The sequence below is a fragment of the Siphateles boraxobius genome, unplaced genomic scaffold (genome assembly GCF_051911475.1).
Source record: "Siphateles boraxobius isolate OS27281-9 unplaced genomic scaffold, OSU_SipBor_1 26, whole genome shotgun sequence".
NCBI lineage: Eukaryota > Metazoa > Chordata > Actinopteri > Cypriniformes > Leuciscidae > Siphateles > Siphateles boraxobius.
In genome coordinates, this window is record NW_027508876.1 from 22,533,886 (window position 1) to 22,559,779 (window position 25,894).

Here is a 25,894-nt window from a genome sequence, read left to right on the forward strand (position 1 = left end):
ATTTATGTATTCATAAATGTAAATTCCAAGTAAAACTTCACCTTTCTTAACTTTTATAGTTGGTAATGATTCATCATCTGACCTCTGTTAGATACGATGAGCACATCATCTAAAAAATGCATGCATTTATTATTATGATTCTGCAATATGATATGTTTTGAGACTTTGCTGAAACATGTAATCAAATATTAAATGAGCTATTTCATTTTTCAATTCAGTTTATATTAAGTTTGTTACTGTTAATATGGAACATGTCTGAATACAAACTCTTTTTATGTTTTCTTGCAACAAACTAAATTAAGTTAAATTAAAATTTAAAAATTTAAAATATACATTGAAATAAAAACAAAATAAAAGGTTGCAAGTAACATGGTTGCAAATTTAGCCTGCAGAATATCAGGGCCGGCTATGGGAACAAATATTGGTTTGTCGTAGTTGATAAACATACATTTCCTATAAATTAAAGAAAAATATTTTTTGTGTGATCATTTTTTTCCAAGTCTAACGACTATAGACTAGAATAATAGAATAATGAATGCTAATAACTTTGCTAAAAGTGTTAACTAAATATAACTTTTTAAAAATAAGAAGTTCATAATTATTTTTACTTCAAAACCTTCACATTGAAGGGTATTGTATGCATAAATATGTATTATCCTCACTTGCATATGTTAATCATGTTAATTAAAAATTAATGCTATACTAATAAAGCATCAATTGCAGCTCTAAATATATTTATAAGAGCTTATTTATTTGGACTGGAGTAAACAGGATGAACAGATATTTCCAAAATAATTCTTATTGCCCTTAAAGGGATAGTTCATCCAAAAATAAAAATTCACTAATTTACTCACCCTTCAGTTGTTCTAAACCTGTATGAGTTTCGTTCTTCGGTTGAACACAAAAGAAGATATTTTGTAGAATGTTGTAACCGAACAGTTGCTGGACCCTACTGACTTCCATAGTATTTTTTAATTTTCATATTATGGAAGTCAGTGGGGGCCAACAACTGTTTGGTTAGCAACATTGACTTCCATAGTATTTTTAAAAATTCATATTATATAAGTCACTGGGGGCCAGCAACTGTTTTTTAACCACCATCTTCAAAATATCTTATTTTGTGTTCAACAGAACAAATAAAGTCATACCGGTTTAGAACAACTTGAGGGAGCAAATGATGGCAGATTTTTTATTTTGTGGTGAACTATCCCTTTAAGAAGAAGCTCCAGCAGATGGTGCTAAATTAACACACATAACTGACACTAAAAAATGTCTGCAACCCATAAAAAGAGATGAATATTCTACTGCATCATAGCACCTGTCCCATGTCGGTTTAAAGTTGTAAGTGAAAGTCTTTTTCCAATTTCTGTTCTTTTTATTATCATTGTGCATCTGTCAAGCACTAATATTGCTTAACATGAATAGAACAACTTAAAATAGTATGTTACAAGGATGCGCAGTGTTTGTATAGTCTGAACTTTTTTTAGCCATGTCCCTTTAAAAGCTGTATGTGCTCATAGTCATAGGTAATTTCCTTGAAATGGAAAGTATTCCGTTGTTTTACCATTTGCTTGACAACATTTATTTGGATCTGTGTGTGCTTACATTTTCCCTCACTTTAATATCACAACAAAAAATTTAAAAGTCTAAACACATCTCAACGGTTGACAAAATGTTTGACCTTATTTCTATTACTTTGCTTATATGTCCTTTTTAAAAGAGAGAATTTGCCAGGAATGAGAACACTCAGAAGACACTAAATAATTTTGTTCCATGTGTATAGGCTACATCACTACATAAATCATATTTTCTTATGTAAATTCTAATTTTTATTGTTGTTGCTTAAGCATAATGCATAAGTTACCAGCAATCAGACATATTTCTTTCAATATTAATGTCTGTAATATAGTATACTCTTAAAAAATAAAGGTTCCAAAAGAAGGTTTTCACAGCGATGCCATATAAGAACCATTTTTCAGTGAACAGTTCTTAAAATAACCTTTTTTTTTCTTAGTGTGAAGAACATTTTAATCCACTTTCATCGAAAAAAAGATTTTGTGGGTTGAATGTTAAAGTTTCTCCATGGAACCATTGATGCAAATGAAGAACCTTTGTTTTTTAAAAGTGAGCAGTGTTCATCTTGTTGCTAGGCGGATTGTTTGGTATGATGTGATTTTCTCAGCAAAAGCTTTAGAAAAGAGTATGCATAACAAAAAACTAAATATTCATTTATCCCCCCCCAACCCATGAAATATGTGAGACTACCATTCTAAAATCAGATTACAGATTCCTGTCTGAACTGAATCCCCTCATAATGACATGTCCTGGATCAGTCCACTATCTGTAGGTACAGTACAGGCATTAATCTAGACTCTACTCAGTGGACACTTTTCATTTTTCCCTTTCAGACTTTTTTTGGGAAATGATAAACCATTGAATCTCCATAGAAGGAGAAATCCCGTCTGGGTTTTATTTTAATATACGCATCTGACGCAAAGTGCATTTTTTTGGGAACGCAAAAGCATACTCCAGTATCAAAAGCCATAAATGATCATGAACTTCTCAGGATTTTCCTTTGTGAAATGTTCCAGTGCAGATGGTCTGGATTTGAGAGAGTAATGTCTTCTGTTCATCTTTCCACATCCAGCTTACTGCAAAATAAAACTTGCTATACTCATATTTTAGGGAAATGCATTTATTCAAGACGCATGAAATCCTGCGTAGTTTGACAAATCTTAAAATATACTGATTAAATTGTGTTTTTATCTGTCTGGCAAACGTCTGGATTGCACTGCGTTTGAAAAGCTTTCTCAAACATCACATTTGGATTTATAATGTGTCACACTATAGCCTCAGGACAACCAGAAGAGGCCACTGTCATGTCAAATCCCAGCCATGCAACATTAATGAGCAAATTCTCACACTATAGTCTGTTTTTTTTAACATTATCCTCAAGTAAAGGTATGCATGAGCTGTACTTTAAAATACCTCGCCTTATAACAGTAAGGTATCTCTTTGTCGTATATTTCTGTTTGATACACTAAAAAAAATGATTCTTTGAACTTACTTAATTTAATTATGGACAGTGGTTCCACACAAGCAAATTATTTTTTATTAACATTAATGAAATTTTTTGAATCTATGTAAGCTCCTTGTGTTGTGACAACACAACTGAATGAGAAAGAATCAAAGTGAATTAGTAATGTCCAACCAAATCAATGGAATTGCTTCCGTGTAATTTAAACCAGTTAAGTTTAGTGAACATGCTTTAGTTAATTTAAAACTGGCTAAATATGTTTTCCTCAACCAACACAAGGAGATTTGTCTCAAATTACTCATTTAAATTATGGACAGTGGTTCCATCCAATTCGTTCTTGTTACTTTAACACAGTTGTTTCCATTTAAAGTTATGCACTTCAAAGTAGCATTTTTGTGTGATTGTCTTGTAGAGTCATAAAAAGGCAAGATATTCAACAAATGATCAAACTGTATTTGTTAAACAGTTACAATAAACAGTATTTTAAACAGCCTTCTCAGTCATTACATTCAAGAGTCTTTAAACTTGTGCAAATGCATTAACATTGGCTAAAATTACTTTTACAACAACATACTTTTAAGAGTCAAGCCTCACTCTTCTGCAAACTTGGTAATATATATATATATATATATATAAAACCGCGACTGTGTAAGACTACAGAAAGAATACAAACAACCCCATTTCTGTAGTAATACCGTACCTCACAGAACATCCAGTACAAGTCAATGGAGTTGGACAAAAACTACGATAAAACCTGTTGGAAAACCTGTTGGAAAGCATCTTTTGCAGCGAATTTTTTTTTTCTTTTTTGTGAGAATATCAGTGAACACTCCAGACCACTCGGTGAGTTTCACGTCTTTGTAAACTAAAGTTTAGTGCGTTTTTTGAATGATATTGTTCCAGTGCCCCTATGAAAACATTGTGGAGGTGGGGGGGTGCTACCACAGAAACCGAAAATTCTCGGGACAGAAGCATTTGTCCAAATTTCTATCTTAACCGTTTTATTTCATCAAAAGCGATCTTAAAACAGGGCTTTAAGTGTAAAATACCGAATTTGTCCTTTAACATTTTGGCATTCCAGGAACAGTCCTTACACAATTATATCAGAGAAGAGCTTGGTCTTCAGTGTTTGCACTTTATTGTATAACTTGTTGCCATCTAGCTCCAGAATTAGCTTTTGCAGTACCTCGAATGTGTACCTGAGTTCAGGAGGGTAGCTCAAGTTCAGTCCATATATCAATCCCAGCAACATGGCTGTTGCATATGGGACACTGCTAAGGTCCTGAAGAACTTTTTGACCCTCTAGCACCACTCCGACATCTGCTGGGCTGTCTTCTATGTCTGCACCTTCAAGTCTTAAAAGACATAAATCCCCATCAGAGTCTTCTGGATCGCCTCCTGAGTGCTGAGTGCTAGAGGGCATATTTAAAAAATACAGTAATCTTAAATTCCGGTGTATTAACTTTAACAAAGCATTTAGCATCCTGGAAAATGCAGCAAAAATTTTAAAAGCACATATACTCACCATATACTCCCAAATCAGACTGCTAGGGTATTCATTCATTCAGTAGAGACAGAGAGATTTAATTATGCATTCTTTCTTCACTTCAATGTCATCAGTCTAAAGATGCAAATAACAACATTAACAAAATATGGCAACACAGACTATGGCAGCAAGCAGAATTAGTAAAACTTTAAAATACTGACAGTGTGCAGATCCGTGGATTGTAACAAAAGTCGGCAAAATTATTACTACTTTTTAAAAATCTTAAAAAGGCAAGAGTGCTTCACTTAAAGTTACCTTAGCCAAAACGTTGCTCTCTGTCAATGAAGTGGCATTCCTTAATTTCACCATAGGCAGTGAAGAACTGGAAAAACCATGACGGAAAACATACTGTCATTAAAAATATATACTGTAGCCTATATATATATATTATATATATATATCAGATAAACTACAAAATATATGCGTCTGCAACAGGCGAATGTGGCGCTCTTTCTAAGCATTTTCCTCCCAATTATATTACAAGATCATATACAACTTATTAATAAACCACAGGCTATATGTGCAGATAAGCAGATTAACCCAGAATATGAATGCAACTCTTAACGTGTAACTAAACTGTTGTTGGATGAATCTGCTTATCTGCAAATAATATGGTTTATTAATAAGGTGTGTACGTTACTGGGTTTGATTTTTTAATATCACTGTCTTAGTACATTTATGCTACCTTCACGTGAATATGAGTAAGGTAAATATGAGTTTCCTAGTTAAAAATGGCACACAAACACTCTTTGAAGTCGATCACTTCAACGCAACAAGCTCATAACCACGACTTCAGAAGTGGGAATTACTAAATTTCCAATAGCACGTGAAGGCAGTAAGCGTTTTGTTTATAACATGTGAGGAGAACGGTTTTACGTATAAGTAAACGCGTTGCGTTCATATTTCTAAATGCTTTATTTGTATGGTGTTTAACGTTACTGAGTTCGGCTTAAAGGGTTAGTTCACCCAAAAATGAAAATTATGTCATTAATGACTCACTCTCATGTCGTTCCAATCCCGTAAGACGTCCTTTCATCTTCAGCACACAAATTCATCTTCGGAACACAGTTTAAGATATTTTAGATTTAGTCCGAGAGCTTTTTTTCCCTCCGTTGAAAATCTATGTACGGTATACCGTCCTTGTCCAGAAAGGCAATAAAGACATCATCAAAGTAGTCCATGTGACCTCAGTGGGTTAGTTCGAATTTTTTGAAGCATCGAAAATTCATTTTGTTCCAAAAATAACAAAAACGACGACTTTATTCAGCATTTTATTCTCTTCCGGTTCTGTTGTCAATCCGCGTTCATGAGTCTGCTGACGTAAGACGAGCTGACGTGTTATCTTGTGCGCCCGAGCTTCGTTTGAGACGCACGCTGTAAACAAATCAATCTTTGCAAACATGTCTAAGGATTTCGACACAGGGGAAGACTAGCATTTATTTTTAACCAGACATATTTATTTGAACCCGAATACACGGACGCACCAGATAACACGTCAGCAGCGTCTTACGTCAGCAGCGTCACTGGCCTCGTGAACGCGGATTGACAACCGAACCGGAAGAGAATACAATGCTGAATAAAGTCATCGTTTTTGTTCTTTTTGGAACAAAATGTATTTTCGATGCTTCAAAAAATTCGAACTAACCCACTGATGTCACATGGACTACTTTGATTATGTCTTTATTGCCTTTCTGGACAAGGATAGTATACCGTACATAGATTTTCAATGGAGGGACAGAAAACTCTCGGACTAAATCTAAAATATCTTAAACTGTGTTCCAAAGATGAACGGAGGTCTTACGGGCTTGGAACGACATGAGGGTGAGTCATTAATAACATAATTTTAATTTTAGGGTGAACTAACCCTTTAATGTACTACTGTAATACTATAAAACCACTTTAAATGTCTTTCACATTAAGCGTTTTAAAAATGTCTGTTAACTGCTTATGTCATTGCTTCGACTGAAAAACATTTTGAATTTTAATATATTGCCAAATAATTTGTTCCACGAGCACACATAGCCTACATATTAAGTTTTATACGCTACAGAGAATCATCCAATAATGGCGCAATAAACACATTTCACACAATACTCGATAGTAAACAATATATTAAAACCATCACAGAACAGACTTTCCGAAACACTAACAGAAATGAAAGACTTTGCCTTTAGATTAACTTTATATTTTCTTACCTGGCTGATACTTGTAGCTTTGACGCCTTGCACATTGCCACCTTCTTCGCGCGCCGTCTTCATTCAATACGTTGGAAATCGTCACATCCGGGTTTTTCTGAATCGCGAAATTAAACCCTTTACGTTAGTTTAACGATTGATAATTAAGTATAGTGGAAGATTATACAGATTAAATTAATGAAACGCAATACAATAGTGTTTTGGTGGTAAAATAAATATATGTGTGTTATAGGATTTTTTGCTGTATGTGGTCACTGTATCTATTTGATCACATCTATGACCTACATACCTTGTGGTTTGACATTATAGATGAAAGAGTCTTACCGGTAATAAGCAGTTTACTTACAAGTTCGCCCCCACACGACTTGCTCTTTAAGGAGGCAGAAGGAAGTTTATTTTCTCAAGTTAATGGTAAACTAATCAGTGAAGTCTTTGGAGTTATAATAATAATTAAAGAAGTGAAAAGATCCATTGCATCTTCCACTGCCTGTTAGAACCCAAGAGAGACTTCACACTTACATCTTATTTTCACACTCATTTTCATGCTTGTTACCCGAATGTCCTTCTCTCCAGAGATCTAATGAATTGTGCTTTTTCACACCCAGATGTCAAAATGTTGTTTAGTTTCATAGCATCGAGCTTAAAGTTTATATGGTTTATAGTCAAAAGTCCACTTACACAAATGTAAGAGCAGGACCATCCTTAGGGCGGTGAAACTGCTGCATCTGCATCGGGCCCCGTGCTTAAATTTTACAGTGAACGTGTTTTAAATATTATAAATGAATTAAATGCAATGTTTGTTGACTAAAACAATGGTTTGATATTTTTGTACCTTTTACATTTTTCCGTTTCATGAAGTCTTTTATTGCACACAATTATTTACTATTTAAATGTTGCTGAAAAGGCAATAAAGGCTGGTTCTACTGGGACAACTTCAATTGGGGCATGTTCTTTCAAAAGCCCAACATGTGTTCAGTGACCCAAAAGTTTTTCCTGGGCAGTGGAAATGTTCGATCACTTTTTTTGTGGCCAGTGATTTAGGGTATGTGTCTACACAGAGACTGACTTTCAAAACTAAACCTATTCTGAATTTTTTTTTTTTACTGGAGTAAAACATGTAACAACTAGCCCTATCCCCATAATCAGAAAAATCAACAAAAAATGTGAGTGACCTCAAAGCAGATAAACACTCAAAGTGTTTGAAATGAATGCCAGTGAAATATCTGTCCAAGTGCTGGCAGTGTAAGATGTGTGGCGCTTCTGATGATCTAGAGAGGAGGAGGAACAGAATCAACAACAGCCTCCCCTCAGCGCGCGCACCCGCACCCGCGCGCTCATCCATCCTGCACTCTACACACGAATTTTGCGCGCTCAGAAGTGTTTTCACCGGACATCTTGGCGCAAGTGGCGTGTTTTCCTCTGTCCTTCAGCATGACTTCTCTCTCTTGATACTGAGGACTGGCTGGAATTTATGCTAACGAGATATTATTTATGAAACCACCAAGAAATAAACATGAACCTCGTGAACTGTTTGGCTCTTCTCTTAGTTTGGCACGCGCACTCGGTAAGTAAACTACCTGCACCGGTAGTTATGAGTTTGTCCGCCTCAGGTGTGCGGGTTTCAACTGTCAAAATGTTTTTATAAAGGACTGCATTTCAGTAAATATGGGATTTAGAGTGAAAAGTCCAGTTACATCAAATGCGAGTTTTCTAGCTGTGGTTTTGTATGCTGGTTTCAAACCATTTCTGACTTCACACAATGTCTGTGAATTGTGTCTGCCAAACTATCATATTTAGCTACAGTTACTAAACAACATTAAAACCACGCCGGCGTGTTTCAGACAAGAGCTACATAATGATTGAATATTTAAATTAAAAGGTTGAACTACTGTTCTCAGGACATGTTTGTCATTTGTCACGTATTTATTTAGCCTTTATAAATAGTTTTATGCAAATTTTGATCACAGTTTAGATTATGGTCCAATTCTCAGTATTAACTAACTATTATCTACGACTTTTGCCTCAATACACTCATAATTACTGTTATTTAGATTTGCAGTTGTTAAGTTTAGGTATTGGGTATTGGTTAAGGGATGCAGAATGTCATGCAGAACAAGGTGACATGTGATTTAATACAGCCAATATCCTAGTAATATGCATGTTTTAAGCAACTAGTCGTGAGAATTGGATCCTAAACTAAGGTGTTACCCAAATTAATAAATTATATAGATCTATTAAATAAATACAGTCATGACATACCAAATGTATTTGATGCGATTAAAATGGTACAAAAAGCTTTTCTGCTCTAAAACTGATGAAATTTTGTCAACTTGCATATCAACTTATGGTGGTCAAGCTGGTTTAAAAACATGATTGATGGTTTTTTATTGGTACTAGGTGATCTTCCAGGTTGATCTCAGATCCACTGGACTGCCATTATTGAAATCTGCTTGGACAGACCAATCTGACCACATATGACTTGGACTAGATAAAAACCATGTCAAAGCCAGCTACTATCAAAAGAATAACAAATAGGCTACCTTTTACACTAACTGTTTCATGAATCATTTTGTGTTTTGTAATTGCTTTAATTTTTAAAAAGCTTAAAAAAGGCTGTTTAAAGTCAGGCTATGATGTGACAATAAACCCCATTAAGACATCCCCAGTTATGGGGGGGGGGGGGGGGGGGGGCGCAACATGAGTTCGATAAACTGTACGTTTTTTTCTTGAGCACTAACGATAAAAATATTCAATATTCACCAAGTAATCTGTTGTTTTTAGTGCGTTATGTTTATAAAGTATAAACATATACCTGAGAAATATTCAAAAGTGTAAAGCCACAATCTCCTCTTAATGCGAAATTTTTTTTTTTTTTTTTTTTTTTTATTCTGAGGTAATTCAGAAAATATTATTTGCAGAGCATGCCAGCCAGACCTTCAGCTCTAAGTTCTGCTTGTACTGGACACTCTTATACAGATTTTAATTAAATTACAATTAGTCTTTTAAATATGCTAAAAAGAGAACATAACAATGTTTAGAAGAGAAGTGGGTCAGGGCTATTCTAAACAGGCTCTCTGTGGTGATTCAGGTGTTTCGCCCAAAGGGGTTTCACGAAAAGATTCATCAGGGCAAGAGCTACTCAATTTCTTGCTGTGCAGTGTAAAGCTGGTGGCTTGCAGACAAATAAAAAGCTATATGTTTTTTTTTGTTGCGCAGCTACAATTCTAATTGTTTTCCTCGAACATTTTAAGATGTGCACGCAAAAGTGCTTTCAACATTGGTCTCCTAATGCACTTTTACAGTGTTAAAGCCGGAAAAAAGAAACATTACACAAAGTTTAAACTTTGGATGCGTCAAAAAATTGCTGTTAGAAAATACACAAAAATAACAAATGCACTAATATTCAAGATTCTTTCTCTTATGCAGTTGTATTTCTAAGATAAATTCATCTTTTTCCAGAAAAGATACTGATCAAAAATAGGATTTTTTTTTTTACAGTGTAAATACCAATGTCAAAGATAAATACTTTGAATATTGCTGGAAAAGCGATGCACCATAAATAAACTTATATAAGCTATTGTTTACAAGCCCTGTTTTTAATCTCATTTTAAGTAAGCTTAAGCTTATCTATTCAAAAGTCCATTTATCAGTTACTTATCTTGTAGATCACCGAGCATCTCTTTATGACCTTAATTAAAGTGTAACACTCTGTGTCCATATGGCTGCTTCCCCAGAGGCACAGATACACACAAACTCAATCTTAGTATATGCTGCAGAAATGTTCAATATACCATATATGTATCTATGTAGTCTTTTTGCTACAGGGATTACGATACAAGATGACTGTCCTTCATGTGTTTTCCACTCTTTTTCATGGATTAGTTTTGAGAATGCACATAAGCGTAATTCTTTTGTGTGCAGCAATGTTTATAAAATAAAATAAATTCTTGTACTACTTTTTTAATTTGCAGTGATTTTTAAAGCTCATGCAATATCTTCCCCCAAAAGCCCTTAAAACTAGGTTTCCAATCCGTGGATCAAGAGGTATCTTCAGATACTGAAGACATATTACACAGAGATCCTATCAAAGCTCGGAGAGGAAGTTGTGTGTGGTTGTGCTCTATTAGAATTCAATCCATTCAATCCCTGACCAATTGCATGCAGCAACATTTAATGTCTTTTTATTTTATTTTTACTACTCTTTGTCCTCCTGGGGTTTGATTGTATTGTATCGTATTTATGTGACAGGGTTTTGTGGTGATGAAAAATTTAGTGGGAGAAAGAACAGTATTTTCTTTCAGTCTAACTTCCCCAACCTGTGCTAGAGAAGAACTGACAAAATATATTTTCTACTAAATGCTTTGAGTAATCAGAAAAAAAATAGTCTAATATAATTATTTTTTAAAGAATTTCCACATTGTTTATGATTATAATAACAGCTGTTTGTGTGGAGCACAACTGTTTAAACAAAGAAATAAAGACTCAGAGCGCGTTTGACCTTGAAATGCATTTCCTATTCTTGTTAATTACTTTTAGAGCAATGCTTTATGCTCAAGTGTGAGAAATGGAAAGTTGGCTTACAAACTGATAACAGTTTCACAACTGCTTTTCACCGTAAGCATGAAAGCACATGTTCTCAGTTGCAAAGTTTCATGCTTTCCAGCTGACCCACTTCAGTTCAGTAAAGATTGCCAGAATCCAGATTCATTTCTTGCAGATTAAATCATCTTGACCGTGTCAGAACAGAAACATAGTAGCACAAAAGCAAATTTTCAAGCCACAGAAGAGATTGTAATGATGTTCATCATGTTAGGTTTAAACTTGAACAGTCACTCTACTTTTTACTTTTGTGTAACATTTCAGTGCATTTTATTCACTAACCACCCGCAATCTAATTTAACCAGAAGCTATCTGTGCTGTGATTCGTCATCGTTTTCTGTGAAAATAAATGACCAGCGACTACGTTTCATTTCAAGTAAATTTCCTCCATAACCTTCAAATAAATCTGTAGTCCTAAAACAACTTATGGAAATGAGTTTGTGGTGGCTGTTACTCCAGTGGGATTTAAACATGAGCGAGCAGGAAAGTGTGTCACTCATGCACAGTAGTTCAGCAGGGTGCAAAGGGATGTTGCAAACAGAATAGTGTGACTGACTGATATTACTGACACTGAAATTGAAGATCACTATTATTTAAAGATGAAAATCTACTGGATATTCTGCCGCTTCAACCTCTGCCTGTATATATATATATATATATATATATATATATATGAGACAGACTGGGGTAAATCACAAGGGCTATAATATAATTTAGAGTAAAAAAAGTCACATTTTTGGGTTCTCTATGAGTAGTTTTGTTTGTTAGTTTCAAATGGTTAAAAATCCTCAGGTTGGGGGAAGTAGTCACATTTTTACATTGTAAATGTTCATTTAAGTTGTATTATGGCTTTTAAATAATTTAATGTTTTTTGTTTATTAATTACATTACAATATTTGTTGGTCAAAACAAATAGAATGATATTTTTAATTTACTGTTTTAAGGTTCATAAATGTTTACTGTTTAAATATTGCTGAAAAACCAATAATAGGCTGTTTAATAGTAGGTTTCATTGTGACAGCTTATCCCATATAATAACCCCATTATAGGACATGGTCTGTTATTAGAAAATGTCAACTTATGATCATTTTTACAGAAAAAAGAAAAAGAAATTCATACTTTATTCAGCAAGGACACATTAAATTGATTACAAGGTATAGTAAAGACATTCACATGATTTGAAATATATATATTCAAATAAATTTAGTTATTTTGGACTTTCTATTAATCAACAGAATATTAACAAGAACATTTTTCTTATATTTATAGTAATAAGAAATGTTTCTTTAGCAGCAAATCAAGCATATTAGAATGATTTTTGAAGGATCATGTGACACTTAAGACTGGAGTAATGATGCTGAAAAATAATATTAAAATATAAAACAGTTATTTGTTTAAATTGTAATAATATTTACATGTTTTACTGTATTTTTGACCAAATAAATGTAGATTTAGTGAGAAAACCTTTAAACAGTAGTGAATGTGTCAATAGAGAAATGAACTTGAAAAAATAATAATAAACCTGCAGTATTGACTATATGGTATTTAAAATGACCTTTTCAGATAAATGTTGGTCATATTTACTTGAACATCCTTTAGAACTCTGATAAGTGTCATTTATCTGATTATCTGAACTATTCATCTCATTTTTCCATTTTTGTATCCCCGTCACTTAGTTTACTTGTAGAAAGCATCATTCTCAGGTGGAAGTGTTTTACATGTTTATTGCACCAGATGCTCCCCTTTCATCTACAAAGCCGCTATTCGTTTTCCCAACAAATTTTCGAAAAACATGTCAATTCCCATGAAGCAGAAGGATGAGTCAGATATGTGCCCTGGCGAGCGACTGCTGACGAGACTCAGTCTGCTAAACCGGAACAACACACTATCAGGATACATGTGATGCACCTCTCTCACAACTGTCATTAAAATAAGATGTGCACAAGGAACACTCTTGAAGCTCATTTGGGATATTTTTAGTAATGCTGAGATGTTTTGAATTCAGACTTTTGGTAATCCACATATTGAATCCATTCTCTCTCAGTGGAAGCTGAGAAATCAGCAGAAAAAAAGAAGTGAGAATGTCAAATCTGTTTTGGTCTGTAATTGCTCTCAGCCTGAGTTAATCTCAGCCAGCGTGCGTTTGCTCTGACAGTCATGATCCACAATAATCCTGATACAATCACTCATATCATTAGCTTGTGTGGCGATCGTTCGAGCTGTGATACAGAATGGAAAGCTCTGCTCAGCTGAGGACTCTAGTCAAAGATGTAGCTGAAGATTCTGAAAGAGATGAGCCATGACAGACCTAAAGTGTAGGCTATGTTCTGTTCTGATTTGTCTCTGTGCTGTTCACTTGGAAAAAGTCAAAGCCAAAGTGACTAAGAGTTCACACGCAGTGCAAACACGTAAGACGTACAAGGTGACCTTGTGTCTGAAACATTTGGGTTTAAAAAGGATAATTTTTCAAAATACATTTTCTTACGATCTTTGATGTCAAAATTTAGATTTTAAATTCTAACAGCCTGTGCTTTCAGAATGATTTTGTAGCATTTTCCCCCACATGTATAGAACAAAAACTATTCATGACTGAGCACCAGCCGATGAGATCTTTACCCGAAGACTTCATGGGACTCTGGTTAATTCCCTTGATATCATTACAGTTCTTATAATAGAGGATTTTTAGTCCATCAGTTGAGCAGGCTTTGTGACGGCTCTTTGATCACGCTAGCTTTGAATCCAACTGTGTTGATCAGTCATTTCAGATGATGTCACCAGCAAGCCGTCTCAACTGAGTTAGCAATTCAGCACTGCTTTCAGGTGACAAACCTCATGATGTTTATGTAGATCCCAATAAGCTGGAGGGTGCATGTCTATGCATATATATATTGTCACTGGGACCAGGGTTATTATAGTTTACTAAAGCTTAAACAATAAAAAAAAACCTTTATCTGCAACATTTCTCATATTACTTTAGTTTAATTTAATTACAAAAATACAAAAATAACTTTTAAAAAATTACCAAATGTTATATTTAAATATATATTGTATTTTTGTAATTAAATTAAACTAAAGTAATATGAGAAATGTTGCAGATAAAGTTTTTTTTTTATTTTTTTATTTTTTTATTTATTTTTTATATATATACACATATATATATATATATATATATATATATATATATATATATATATATATAATATTTAGTAATTTTTCAGTTTGTTATTTTTGTATAAAAACAAAAATAACTATTTAGACATTCAAAACAAAAACAAGAAAACTAATAAAAAATGGCTAAAACACAACTAAATTACTAAAACTTTAAAAGTAAAAGTAAAAAGTAAAATATAAAAATAAAAACCAATTTAAAATCGTATTATAAACCATAATAATATATCTCAACGATACAAAAGCAACACTGACTGTGACGTTTTTCACTCTTGGATGACAGTAGCATTGAGATCATACGGTTGATTTTCTTTCCTTTGCCCCTGAAGGTCAGCGGGAGACATGCAAACTGTCACTTTCTGTATGAGCTGCAGATGGCCGAGAAGGAATGTTTGGGCATACTGACAGACGACTTTCCTGCTAACACCAAAGGTAATGTATTAATGCGTGTATGTGTGCACACGCACGTTACGTCATCTTCTAAATCCACTTACAGCATCTGTTGTGTACAGTATGGATGGCCAGAACGTGAAACTGCATTTCACTAGTAGACATTGTAAGATTACAGTGAAAGAAATCTGAATGAGCTCTCGCCACATTGTTTGTCCTACATAATCAGTTAATGTCTCATTGTTTTTCTGTTGGTGTGTAGCAATGCTCTGGCAGATGTAGAATCACATTAACTGTTGGCTGATAGTGTTTGAGTTGCTTTTGGCTCCAGCTTTTAAGCTCATTGTTAAATGTGATATTTATATTGTCTGGATAGTTTGGAGCAGGGATGACATCTTTTTGTAGGCCAAAATGAATTCCAGTTCCATCGTCCTGAAGTCAATGGGTTTTATTGAATGGGATTTTGGTTAAATCCTTCAAATAAAGCCTGTGGCGAACACAAGCTCAAGATATTTTCATGTTTTATTCTATGACATAAAACATACCAGTAATATGGTACACCACTCGTGAATTTTTTTAAAGCTTTTATGTGTCTTAAAAAAGGCTGTTGCTAACAAGTGGTTAAATGGGACTACCAAGGTTGTCAGGGACATTAAACATCATCAGCCAAACAGGTAAAGTCATCTACACACCAGTCAACTTTCACAGCCTTGTTGTGTTTATTACAGTAATTTTACAGTGCACAAAAAGTATGTGTTTGGAACAAAATGAGGGTGAGTAATTAATGACAAAATGTTCATTTTTGGGTGGACTACCCTTTTAAGTGAGTCTGGATGAGGTAACAGAAGATATCTCATAAAGATACTCATAGTTTTATGATGAGAGCTCTCAGATCCTACTTTGAAGCTTTTACGATCCCAGATGTTTTAGTGATGACTGATGTTACTGATGCCTGCGCTTTAAAGGGCCTTTAAATATTTTCTCCAGCATTTTCCCAGCTAGTATCATCTCTGGTCATTGGCCGTAATCATACAGCCCGCGGTCAATAACCGTCAGGGACCATATTTGGCATTTGTTTATTTATGTGACAATTCTAATGTTAAAACTACAAGCCTAAATCGGTGGAATCAGTGTGGAATCAAAGACAATCTGTTCTTTATTTTTGCATGTTGGTTTTGCGTTTTTCTACGTGCTTTGCATCCACTTTATAGAAAATCAGAAGTGTGGGAACAACACTGCTTTGCCTTGACGACAGCTGTATTGTGTCCATCAACGGACAGATGTTCAAATTAATGGTATTTATTTGGCAATAAATACACACAGGTCTTGATCATTCGAATGGGTGAAATGAGTGACGAGTCCCTCTGGAGATGATAGCAAAAATAATTGTATTATTTTAATGTATCCCAGATTTCTGATTGTTCATAAAAGGGCAAAGTGGAGTGAGCGCCGACCAATCAGAAGCAATGTTTACTGTGTCTTAAACAATTCTTGAGTGGCCTGTTTTCTCTTAGTTTAGACTTCTTATTTTCCCTCAGAACCGACCAGCTGTTTCAGAGAAGACGCAGCTTTTTAAATGAATTGTTCCTAAAAATTTAAAATCTGTCATTATTTACTCGCCCTCAAGCTGTTCCAAACCTGTGTGCCTGACTTTTCTATTGAACACAAGTGTTTTTATTTTTTTATTTTTTACATTCACACAATACTGTTAAAAGGATTTGAAAGAAAATAATAATTTTATTCAACAAGGATGCATTCAATTTGTTAAAAATGACCGTAAAGATTTGTATATTGTAACATTGTTTTTATATTGTTTCAAATAAATGCTTTTCTTTTGAAATTTCCTGAAAAAATTTATTACGGTTTTTACGAAAAATATTAATCAGCAAAACTGTTTTCAACATTGATAATAATAATAATAATAAATGTTATAATGTAAAATATTTTATTTTGGTTACTCTTTTCCATATACAGATTGAGCAATTGGCATCTTAAGTTCCAAATTGACAAAAAGCATGTGTCTTGAAATGCATTATATTTCAAGTTCAAGTGCTATATAGTATTCCAGTATTCAATTTTTTTAGGTGAAATATCCCTTTAGTACACAGAAAGAACTACATGCCCTCATTGCTGTGCCGTTTCTGAAAGTATTTGGAGTTGTAGATGACGATGGATGAGGGTGTGATGTCATTGTCAAACCTCTTTGACCATCTTTCTATTTATGTCCAGACGTTTACAAAACACTCATTTGACCATAGATGCTGGAATTTGTCCCGTCCCTGTGGCTTGTCTCAAGAGATTCAATGACTTTCTCCTTTTTTGTGATTTTTTGGTTGTACTGTAGTAGCTTTACTGCTAAATGAAAGGCAAACTAAATGCATGTTCCATGCAGTGTTTGTGGCGTGTTAGGTTAATAGAGAAAAAATGGCCAGATACACTCAACTCATAAAAGACTGTCAAGAACATTGGTAAATGAATGCGGATCTTATCTTAACTTAAATATTTCCAGATTCCTGTCAAACACCTGTCAAGTTTCTCATGTGCAGTGCTGCGGTAACTTTTGTTGAAAGTTCTGCTATTTCAGCATATTTTGCACAAAATGTTTTGAGCTTTTATTTTGTTTTCTATGCCTATGTCCTTACAGGTTGCAGAGGGATGTGGGACAATATTTCTTGCTGGCACCATGCCAATTTCGGAGAGGTGGTTGTCAATACCTGCCCCGCTGTCCTAAAAAATTTGTTCACCAGAGATGGTAATTTTTACTTTAATATTTTCAAACTGTCATTTATCCATCTTAACATGATGCGGAGATCCAAAATCAGCTGATACTGATAATAATAAAAAAAAATTGTAATAATGGTCTTTACAAAGTCAGAACCACATTTGGAAAACCACTAGACTCCCTTTTGAAGATACCTCATATATTCCATTGTGTCTTAAAGGAGCTTCAAGATATATTTAAAAACTTTTTACTGTTGGCAGTCTTTCAATAACTTATAGGTTCCATTTTGAAAAGGTGCGAAGATTTTCTCCAAAGGAGTGAACATAGAAACCTATACAAGTTCTCTAATGGCATTAAGGGATTACTTCACTTTTAAAAAAACTTGCTGATAATTTACTCACCCTCATGTCATCCAAGATGTCCATGTCTTTCTTTCTTCAGTCGAAAAGAAATTAAGGTTTTTGATGAAAACATTCCAGGAATTTTCTCCATATAATGGACTTCACTGGGCCCCAAGCGGTTCAAGGTCCATGACAGTTTCAGTGCAGCTTCAAATGGCTTTAAACGACACCAGACGATGCATAAGGGTCTTATCTAGCGAAACGATCGGTCATTTCAAAAATAAATAAAAAGTTTAAGTTTTATAAGCACAAATGCTCGGCTTGCTCTGTTCTGTGATGGGCGTTCGTGATGGCACGTAATACACAATTACGTTGAAAAGGTCACGCTTGACGTGAGTGGAAGTACCGAGTCAGTGTTTACAAATGTGAGGAAGGAGGACCATATACTTTTAATATTAAAAAGGCTAAAAGTATACATTTGTAAACACTGACTCGGTTCTTTAGCAAGATAAGACCCTTATGCATCGTCTGGTGTCGTTTCAAGCCATTTGAAGCTGCACTGAAACTGTCATTTGGACCTTGAACCGCTTGGGGCCTATTGAAGTCCATTATATGGAGAAAATTCCTGGAATGTTTTCATCAAAAACCTTAATTTCTTTTCGACTGAAGAAAGAAAGACATGGACATCTTGGATGACATGGGGGTGAGTAAATTATCAGCAAACGTTTTTTTAAAAGTGAACTAATCCTTTAAGCTGTAAACCCCTATTTTGAACCTTAAGTTTATAATCAGTTCAGCTCTCAAGTGCACAAATCAGATATGACAATAATATGCAGCTATTATTTTCAATTTGAGGGCTGTTTTTTTGTAAACTAATAGAGTGAATTGTGCTTGTGAAATGTGGTTGTGAGTGTGAGTAAATGAATCGGGAGTAAACTGAAGGCTGTAAACTCATGTCTTTCCCCTTCTGCTCGGACATGCTCATTGACCCGTGGACCCAAGCCGAGGGCACAGAACCAGCACACTCGTTCTTCCCCACAGAGAAGTTGTCCGTCAAGCTCCGGAGTGGGAGTATACGTACAGCCCTCATTCCCCAATCAGTCTATTTCCAGCCCTTTCTAACCTGCTGGCACAGAGAGGTCATGCAGGAACACATGAACACATGGTGCCGCTGGATATCCACAGAGTTAAGGAGCCAAATTAGCCCAGAACATCTGGAAACACATGCTGACCTGGTGGTTTTATAGCACACGATTATCCTTTCCAATCAAGCTTTCTAATGTATGGCTGAACTTTTCACAGATGAATCACTGGCATCATCATCAGCATCATTTATGCTCCATTAGCAGTTACCCCAGATTTTATCAGCTGTTTTTTTCTTTCGTAAAGTACTCTCAAAAAAGCAACGCATTGCACTTTCTCAACCCAGCTGTTCAGAGGCATATACTTTTAATCGTTTGACAGAGGTTAATGGATTGTAAGGGGGAGATCAGATATATATATATATCACCTACTTTCATTGTATGAGGTAGTTCCAGGTGCATTGGGGTTGTCGGGGCAGTAAATGGTTCATCCTGCCATTCCTCTTCCTCGGCAGAGCTCATGTACGTTACATCAGGGGTTTTCAATCTGGGGCCCATGCAGTTTTAGGGAGAGAAAGTGCAAAAACATGTTTTTCTCTTTCATTATTTTATATTTTTAAACATTTTTTTTTTTGGCATAATAATTTCATGTTTCAGGAGATTCTGGAATCATGAGATAATCAGTTATTTTCGTAGAGTTTTTAAACAGTATGAAGACAAGTGAGCATATTTTTTGTAAAAAAGTATTTATTTCCATAAAGAGAGAGATGAACAGTAAGAAATGAACAAGTAAATTAATACCTTTCTTTGCAAAATGTCTTTGTCACCTTCAGCTTTATCTTAACACTGGGGGTTGTACAGCAATATTATATTGTAAAATTATTATTATTGTAAATTATTTAAAAATTATATTATTGCATTTATTTATATATAATTATTAGTGCAGTTGCACACACTCTCCACTGTGTAAATATCAAAGGCAAAAAATCTTTTAAAAAATCTATATATATAATAAATGAACTATAAAATTTTCTTAAAAAAGAAAAAGTGCTCATCAAGGCATGTATAATATTCTATAATATACTTTGGTATGTAATTTTTTCCTGTGATGGTAAAGCTGAATTATCAGCACCCATTATTCCAGTCTTCAGTGTCACATGATCCTATGTTTATGTGTGTATGTGTGTGTGTGTGTATATATAAATATGTGTGTGTTTACAGGAGCCGTTTGCAAAAAAAAGAAAGCCCCTATGTTACATTACTGCAGTACACCTGTCATTTCTACAGTAGCAGGCGTACAAAATTACTCCGCATGTAGCGTTCTTCTTGTCTTAGTTGCTGGTGTCATGTTAGACATGAGGGTTTTGGACTGATGTAAAGTAGCTGTCTGTCAGGCTTCTGCCAGCACAAAGCTCTGCGTCTTTGCATTTGTGTCCCTGAATGGCAGTGAGAAGCAAGCAGCAAAGCGGTCCCGTTTTGTGCTCCTGCAAAGCACTTAAGCTTCTGGACAAATAGATGTTTGATTACCCTTCTGACATTTTGAATTCAAGATAAGAGCTCACATGATGACGTAAATTAGCGGATGCCTGTGAATAGGACGAGTAAGGTGGACCAGGTTTTCAAGATGGGTTAGTTAGCACCTTTATAAAGCCTGAATCTGTCTGTTTGTACAGACAGACCCTTTTGTTAGGCCTGTGTGTGTGTGTTTGAGTGCTTGTACGCACGTATGTTCAGATTTGCATGGCTGGGTGTGTGTGAGCATGTGTGGGTGTGTGTTTGGGGGATTTGTTTCAGGCTGGACACAGACAAAAATAAATCTCCATGTTGATACATGTCAGCAGAGTTTACATTCTCTCTCTCTCTCTCTCTCTCTCTCTCTCTCTCTCTCTCTCTCTCTCTCTCTCTCTCTCTCTCTCTCTCTCTCTGCAAAGTGCTCTGCAGTGATGTAGTTGTGCTCTCCCGCATATTCGGCCCCATGAAATTCCATTAAATATTCATTCTGCTTTCCTCTCAGTCCTAAAATATACATAGAACATACACATGTCGCTCTGAGTAACACATCAGAAGTCGTTTCACTTGAAGTGTTTTTAGAATCACTTACTATTGATGTTAGTAAATACACAGTATCTAGCTCAGTTGTCTTTTAGGTCAATGATCTACTGATAGAGTCCAATGTCTGTTGGGTTTCTGAAGTGAGGAAGAAAAGTCCTCTCTCTGTTTTGTAATCCATTAAATTCGCATAAAAGCTGAGGCCAATTTTTTGCCTTTCTCTGAAAAAATAGTTTGAATACTTTGAATTTTTAATCACAAAAAAGAAAAAAGAAACAAAGAAAAAAATAGCTTCCAAATTAAGATGGATCACTGTTTAATATTGTTTAGAAATGATTCATACTAGAAATATGAGTGCAAATTTTCTCTGTGTATATATATATATATATATATATACAAAATTATTGTTAAATTATTGTTTTTATTATTGGTAAATTGCTATTTTATTATATTAAATATAATAACTAATGTACATACTTTTACAGTAGTTTTCAGGTAAATCAACCTACAGCTTTTTAACTTATAGTCTCTGCATATTCAACTGGGATAGAATAAAGTATTTTAATATGCATTATCTTTATTCTGATGGTCTTCACTCCAGCCAGTACTATTTTTAAATCAGATGTTCCTAAATGTATCGGAAAGGACTTGGGTGTTATAATATTTAGTTGATGTGTAAATGTGTACACTTTGTTATCCTGCCAGCTGCTCTTCTCCAGGTGTAATGGTGGTCATTGATGCCGTGCAACGTGTAGGAGGCTGTTATCGCTACTGAAAGGATTAACAAGCCTACACGCAGATACTTTAGTGCATAAAACACAAATATACTGTATTTATACTTCACACTCAGCCTCTGCCTCTCAGCCTTGACTGAATGCATCAGTGATGTGCAAAACTATTCCATTATCACTGGTGCCATATGGATTTATAAGTATAATGAGTGAGTGCAGTCCATGTACTGTAGATGGAAATGTAAAGGTAATTGCACCTAAAGATAAAGGCTGGACACAGAATAAAGATGTATTTCAGAATCTTTTCACTCTATAATCAAAAGGAAAAATATAAGTCATCATAGTTTCCTTTAAGAAAATGAAGATTTGTTTTTGGACCAATAATTTATTGCATGCAATGTTATCATCATTACATTTAAGCACATTCAAACCCCTTGTTCTCATTATCAAAATACTAATAAAAATTAATATTATCATTAACATAACTTAAGTAGTTAATTATAAAAGTAGTAAGTATATATATATATATATATATTTAAGTGTTTTTAGTAAACACAACTGAGAAATGGAAATCCTCTGTAACATTCTAAATATTTTTTACTTTTACTGTCACTGCATGCATTCTTGCTGAATAATAGATTTAATCTTTACAGATCCCAAACTTTTGAATGGTAGTGTACATTATTTTTGGTTTAAATGTAAGATAATTGTAGAAAATTAAGTGACAGAATGCATTTAATTATCATGAAAACGTTGCTAAAAATTAAAAAAATTTAAATGCAAAATATTGTGTATTTTTTCTTTTGATTTTAAGTAAAACATTTCTTGGCAAGCTTTGTTGAGCTTCACTCAATTCTTGTATAATGAACTTTATTAGCTTTCTCAGATATCTCTGGTCTTTCTGCGATGTGCAATGCTGCGAAGCGTTACCTACCAAAACACTCACTAATGCTCGTTGTCAGACTAAATTGCCATTAATCAGTCTGATAAATTGACTGTTAACGAAGCAATGTCTGTTTGTTCTAGGGATCATTAGCAGGAACTGCTCTACGGAAGGCTGGTCCGACGTGTATCCCAGCATCCACAGCGTTTGCTTTGAGCCCAGCCCGAATGCAACCAAGGTGAGTGACTGAATTTATGCAGTCAGATCTTTCCCAGAATTACTTTACAGTCATTTGTCCTGAAAACAGATGCCATCAGAATGGGACTTTTGATTGTACACAGTATTTAGGATCATTGCGCTAACTATCCTGAGGGAGCTATGCATGAATGGCAGTGGAAAAGGAAGATATTTTGCCTGAAAGGCACCGTTGTTTCCTCTCCACATGTGCTATAACCACTGTGTGTGGACGCTGAGGACATTTCAGGACCCTGAACCTTTTAGTGCCTGCATCCCTGCCAGCTGGGACTACCTTTGGGGCAGAGACCGTGTTTGTGTGCATTTGGAGATGCGAGTGCGTACATGAATGCATGTGTGTGTTCATGCGTGTGTCTGACAGAGGCAAACAGTCGTGGAAAGCACTAGAGTTTTAAAAGAAAGCGAGCAGCTGGCTCAAGTGTATTTTCATAGGCTTTCAACCAAATTGCTCTCAGTATTATATTTCATATCAGGATCCCAAATTTGGAGACAAATGATTTTAGATGTTTTTGAAGTTGAAAAGAGTGCCAGAAAGCCAAAAAAATAAATACATGAGATGATAAAAGAATCAGAGCAGAGAGGTGCTATTGTTCTTTTATGGCAGAATTAAAAAAAAATATATATATATATAAATGTTTAGTAACATGTAACGTCTCTCATAATAACACTAGATTCTCTCAGCCCATTAAATAGCTTGTCGTGAACGGCAGTCGCCTGTGAAATTTATTTCTTCCTGTGATTGTGCTTTAGTGATATGAATAATCATGAGCTCCTGTAATGGAGAGAATCTCTGCAGGAAGTGAAGCATGGCAATGCCAGTGTCAGGACAGACTGCCAGAGCGGAGGAGTGAACTGAATCATTAGGAGTTTTCATCCATTTGTTCTGCAAGTGTTCTATATTGGGTGGTTAGATGGTCACTTTTTTTCCCTACAGTTGTACCTTATAAATTCACAAAATACAGGGTCCATAATTAACACTCACCAAGCACCAAATGTGTGTTAAAAATTGGCAGATGACTTTTTTAAGGAGCTATGACTACAATAATTCAGGCTGACCTCCACTGATGTAAGCCAAGTTAGTTATTCAAATCAATTCATGTTATAAAGAAAACATCAGTCATGATGTGCATAATCTAAAGCTTCCTAAAATGGGAAGCATTCCCCCCCCCCCCCCCCCCCCACCAAATTGAAAATATCAGTAACTGGTTTTCGTATTAATGAACTAATGAGGTGAACTATAACTGAGCTAACTGTGGCATATTGTACATTTATTCATAAGCTGTAACTAGTCAAACACCTGACAATGTTCTCTCTTCTTATGTTCTCTCTTTGCCATTACAGGGGCATAAGAGAACATCCCATAAACTTAACTCTCCCTAATAAAAATGAAAAATTAAACATTTTATCCCCATCTAATTTTTGCAACCTTTAGTCAAAACATAAGTAATGAGATGTTTTTAACTCGTACCCATGAGCTGTTTTGCTTTAAGGTTTGTAGCATCATAAATTCTTCATGGCATTGTTTATCAAATAAGTGCTCTTAATAGAACTGTGCTGTTTTATAAGGGTAGGGAGCCATGGGAATTCAGGGAACGATAGGAATGTTGGGAACCTTAAGCTTAAGTCATTGTGTGTTTGAGGCCATATGGAAAAACTGTCATTTTGACAAAAAAGAAAAGTCTCCAACATAATCAGATGAAACCTCCCCTGCATTCTAACTTAAACAGTCGTCTGAGGGAAAGAAGAGCTTTTAACACAAAAACAAAATAAGGATTTCAATGCAAATGTTAAGTATCTTATACTCCGTTAAAGTTATTATGACGAATAAATGTCCTATTAAGTATTCAAATGTCCCAGATTAACATAAGTAAGTGGGCAAGAGCGAAAGCTCAGCCAAAGCATTTAGAATTTAAGATTGTACAATTTAATAAATTATGATGCTGAAATGTTAGTCTTGGTCATACACCAAACTGACATTAAACTGCACCGGGAGGAATAGTGTATTTCAGAGAAAAATAATTCTTGAAGATGACTGGGCTTAAATCTGCTATAACTCGAGAAAGTTGAAACGAAATCCGCTTTTATTAGAGGGATTTTCTATAAAAATGTCAGCAATGTGTTGTGTGTTTTATATTACTTTACCCTGTCATGAGCGCGTGGTTTTGAGTGTTTGTGGACAAGCGTGGTCTCCAGCAGCGAGGGCAAACGCCTCTTATGGCTGGATAATCAGCCCGCTGAAGCGCACTGAGTTGTCAGAGCGACTCGAGGTGATACCAAGGATCATAGCAGGCATGCTGACACATCTACCTGCTCTGATTGGCTAAATGTTGAAAGGAGATGTATGCAGTGACTGAAGCAGCCTTGAAATGGTGCAAATCAGCCCGTCTGAGGCTATAGACACAAAAAGGGATGATCCAGCATATAAATTGCATTTGAACTAGATTTCATTAGAACACTTTTGATATCTAAGAAATGGTTTGATTCACGTATAGTAGCCTGAGTTGAAATGGGTTTCTGCAACAACAACAAAAACAAGCATACCGAGTAAAAAAAAAAAAAATATTTTATCAAATTATTCAATTTGTTTTCATGTTTTTTTCATATACAATACCATTCAGAAGTTTGGGGTCAATAAGATGTTTTTGAAAGATATGCTCACCAATGGCTTAATTTATTTGATAAAAAATGCAGTAAAAACAGTTATTTTGTAAAATATTATTACAATTTCAAAAATAAATTCTATTTTAATATATTTTAAGATGTAATTTATTCCTGTGATGCAAAGCTGAACTTTCAGCATCATTACTCCAGTCTTCAGACACATGATCCTTCAGAAATCATTCTAATAAGCTAAATTGCTGGTCAAGAAACATTTCTACCAGAAAGACTCGGGAGG

General features: G+C 34.9%; 1 protein-coding gene across 1 annotated transcript in view; it reads left to right on the plus strand.

Annotated features, from left to right (window-relative positions):
• Positions 1-8,100: 8,100 nt before the first annotated feature.
• The window catches only part of vipr2 (vasoactive intestinal peptide receptor 2), a 31,414-nt gene continuing 13,620 nt past the window's right edge, over positions 8,101-25,894 (plus strand). The window contains exons 1-4 of the mRNA XM_077244992.1: positions 8,101-8,342; positions 14,875-14,977; positions 17,580-17,687; positions 22,887-22,981. Of these exons, the coding sequence (XP_077101107.1) occupies positions 8,292-8,342; positions 14,875-14,977; positions 17,580-17,687; positions 22,887-22,981 (357 nt within the window). The 5' untranslated portion in view covers positions 8,101-8,291. The remainder of the gene's footprint in view (positions 8,343-14,874; positions 14,978-17,579; positions 17,688-22,886; positions 22,982-25,894) is intronic.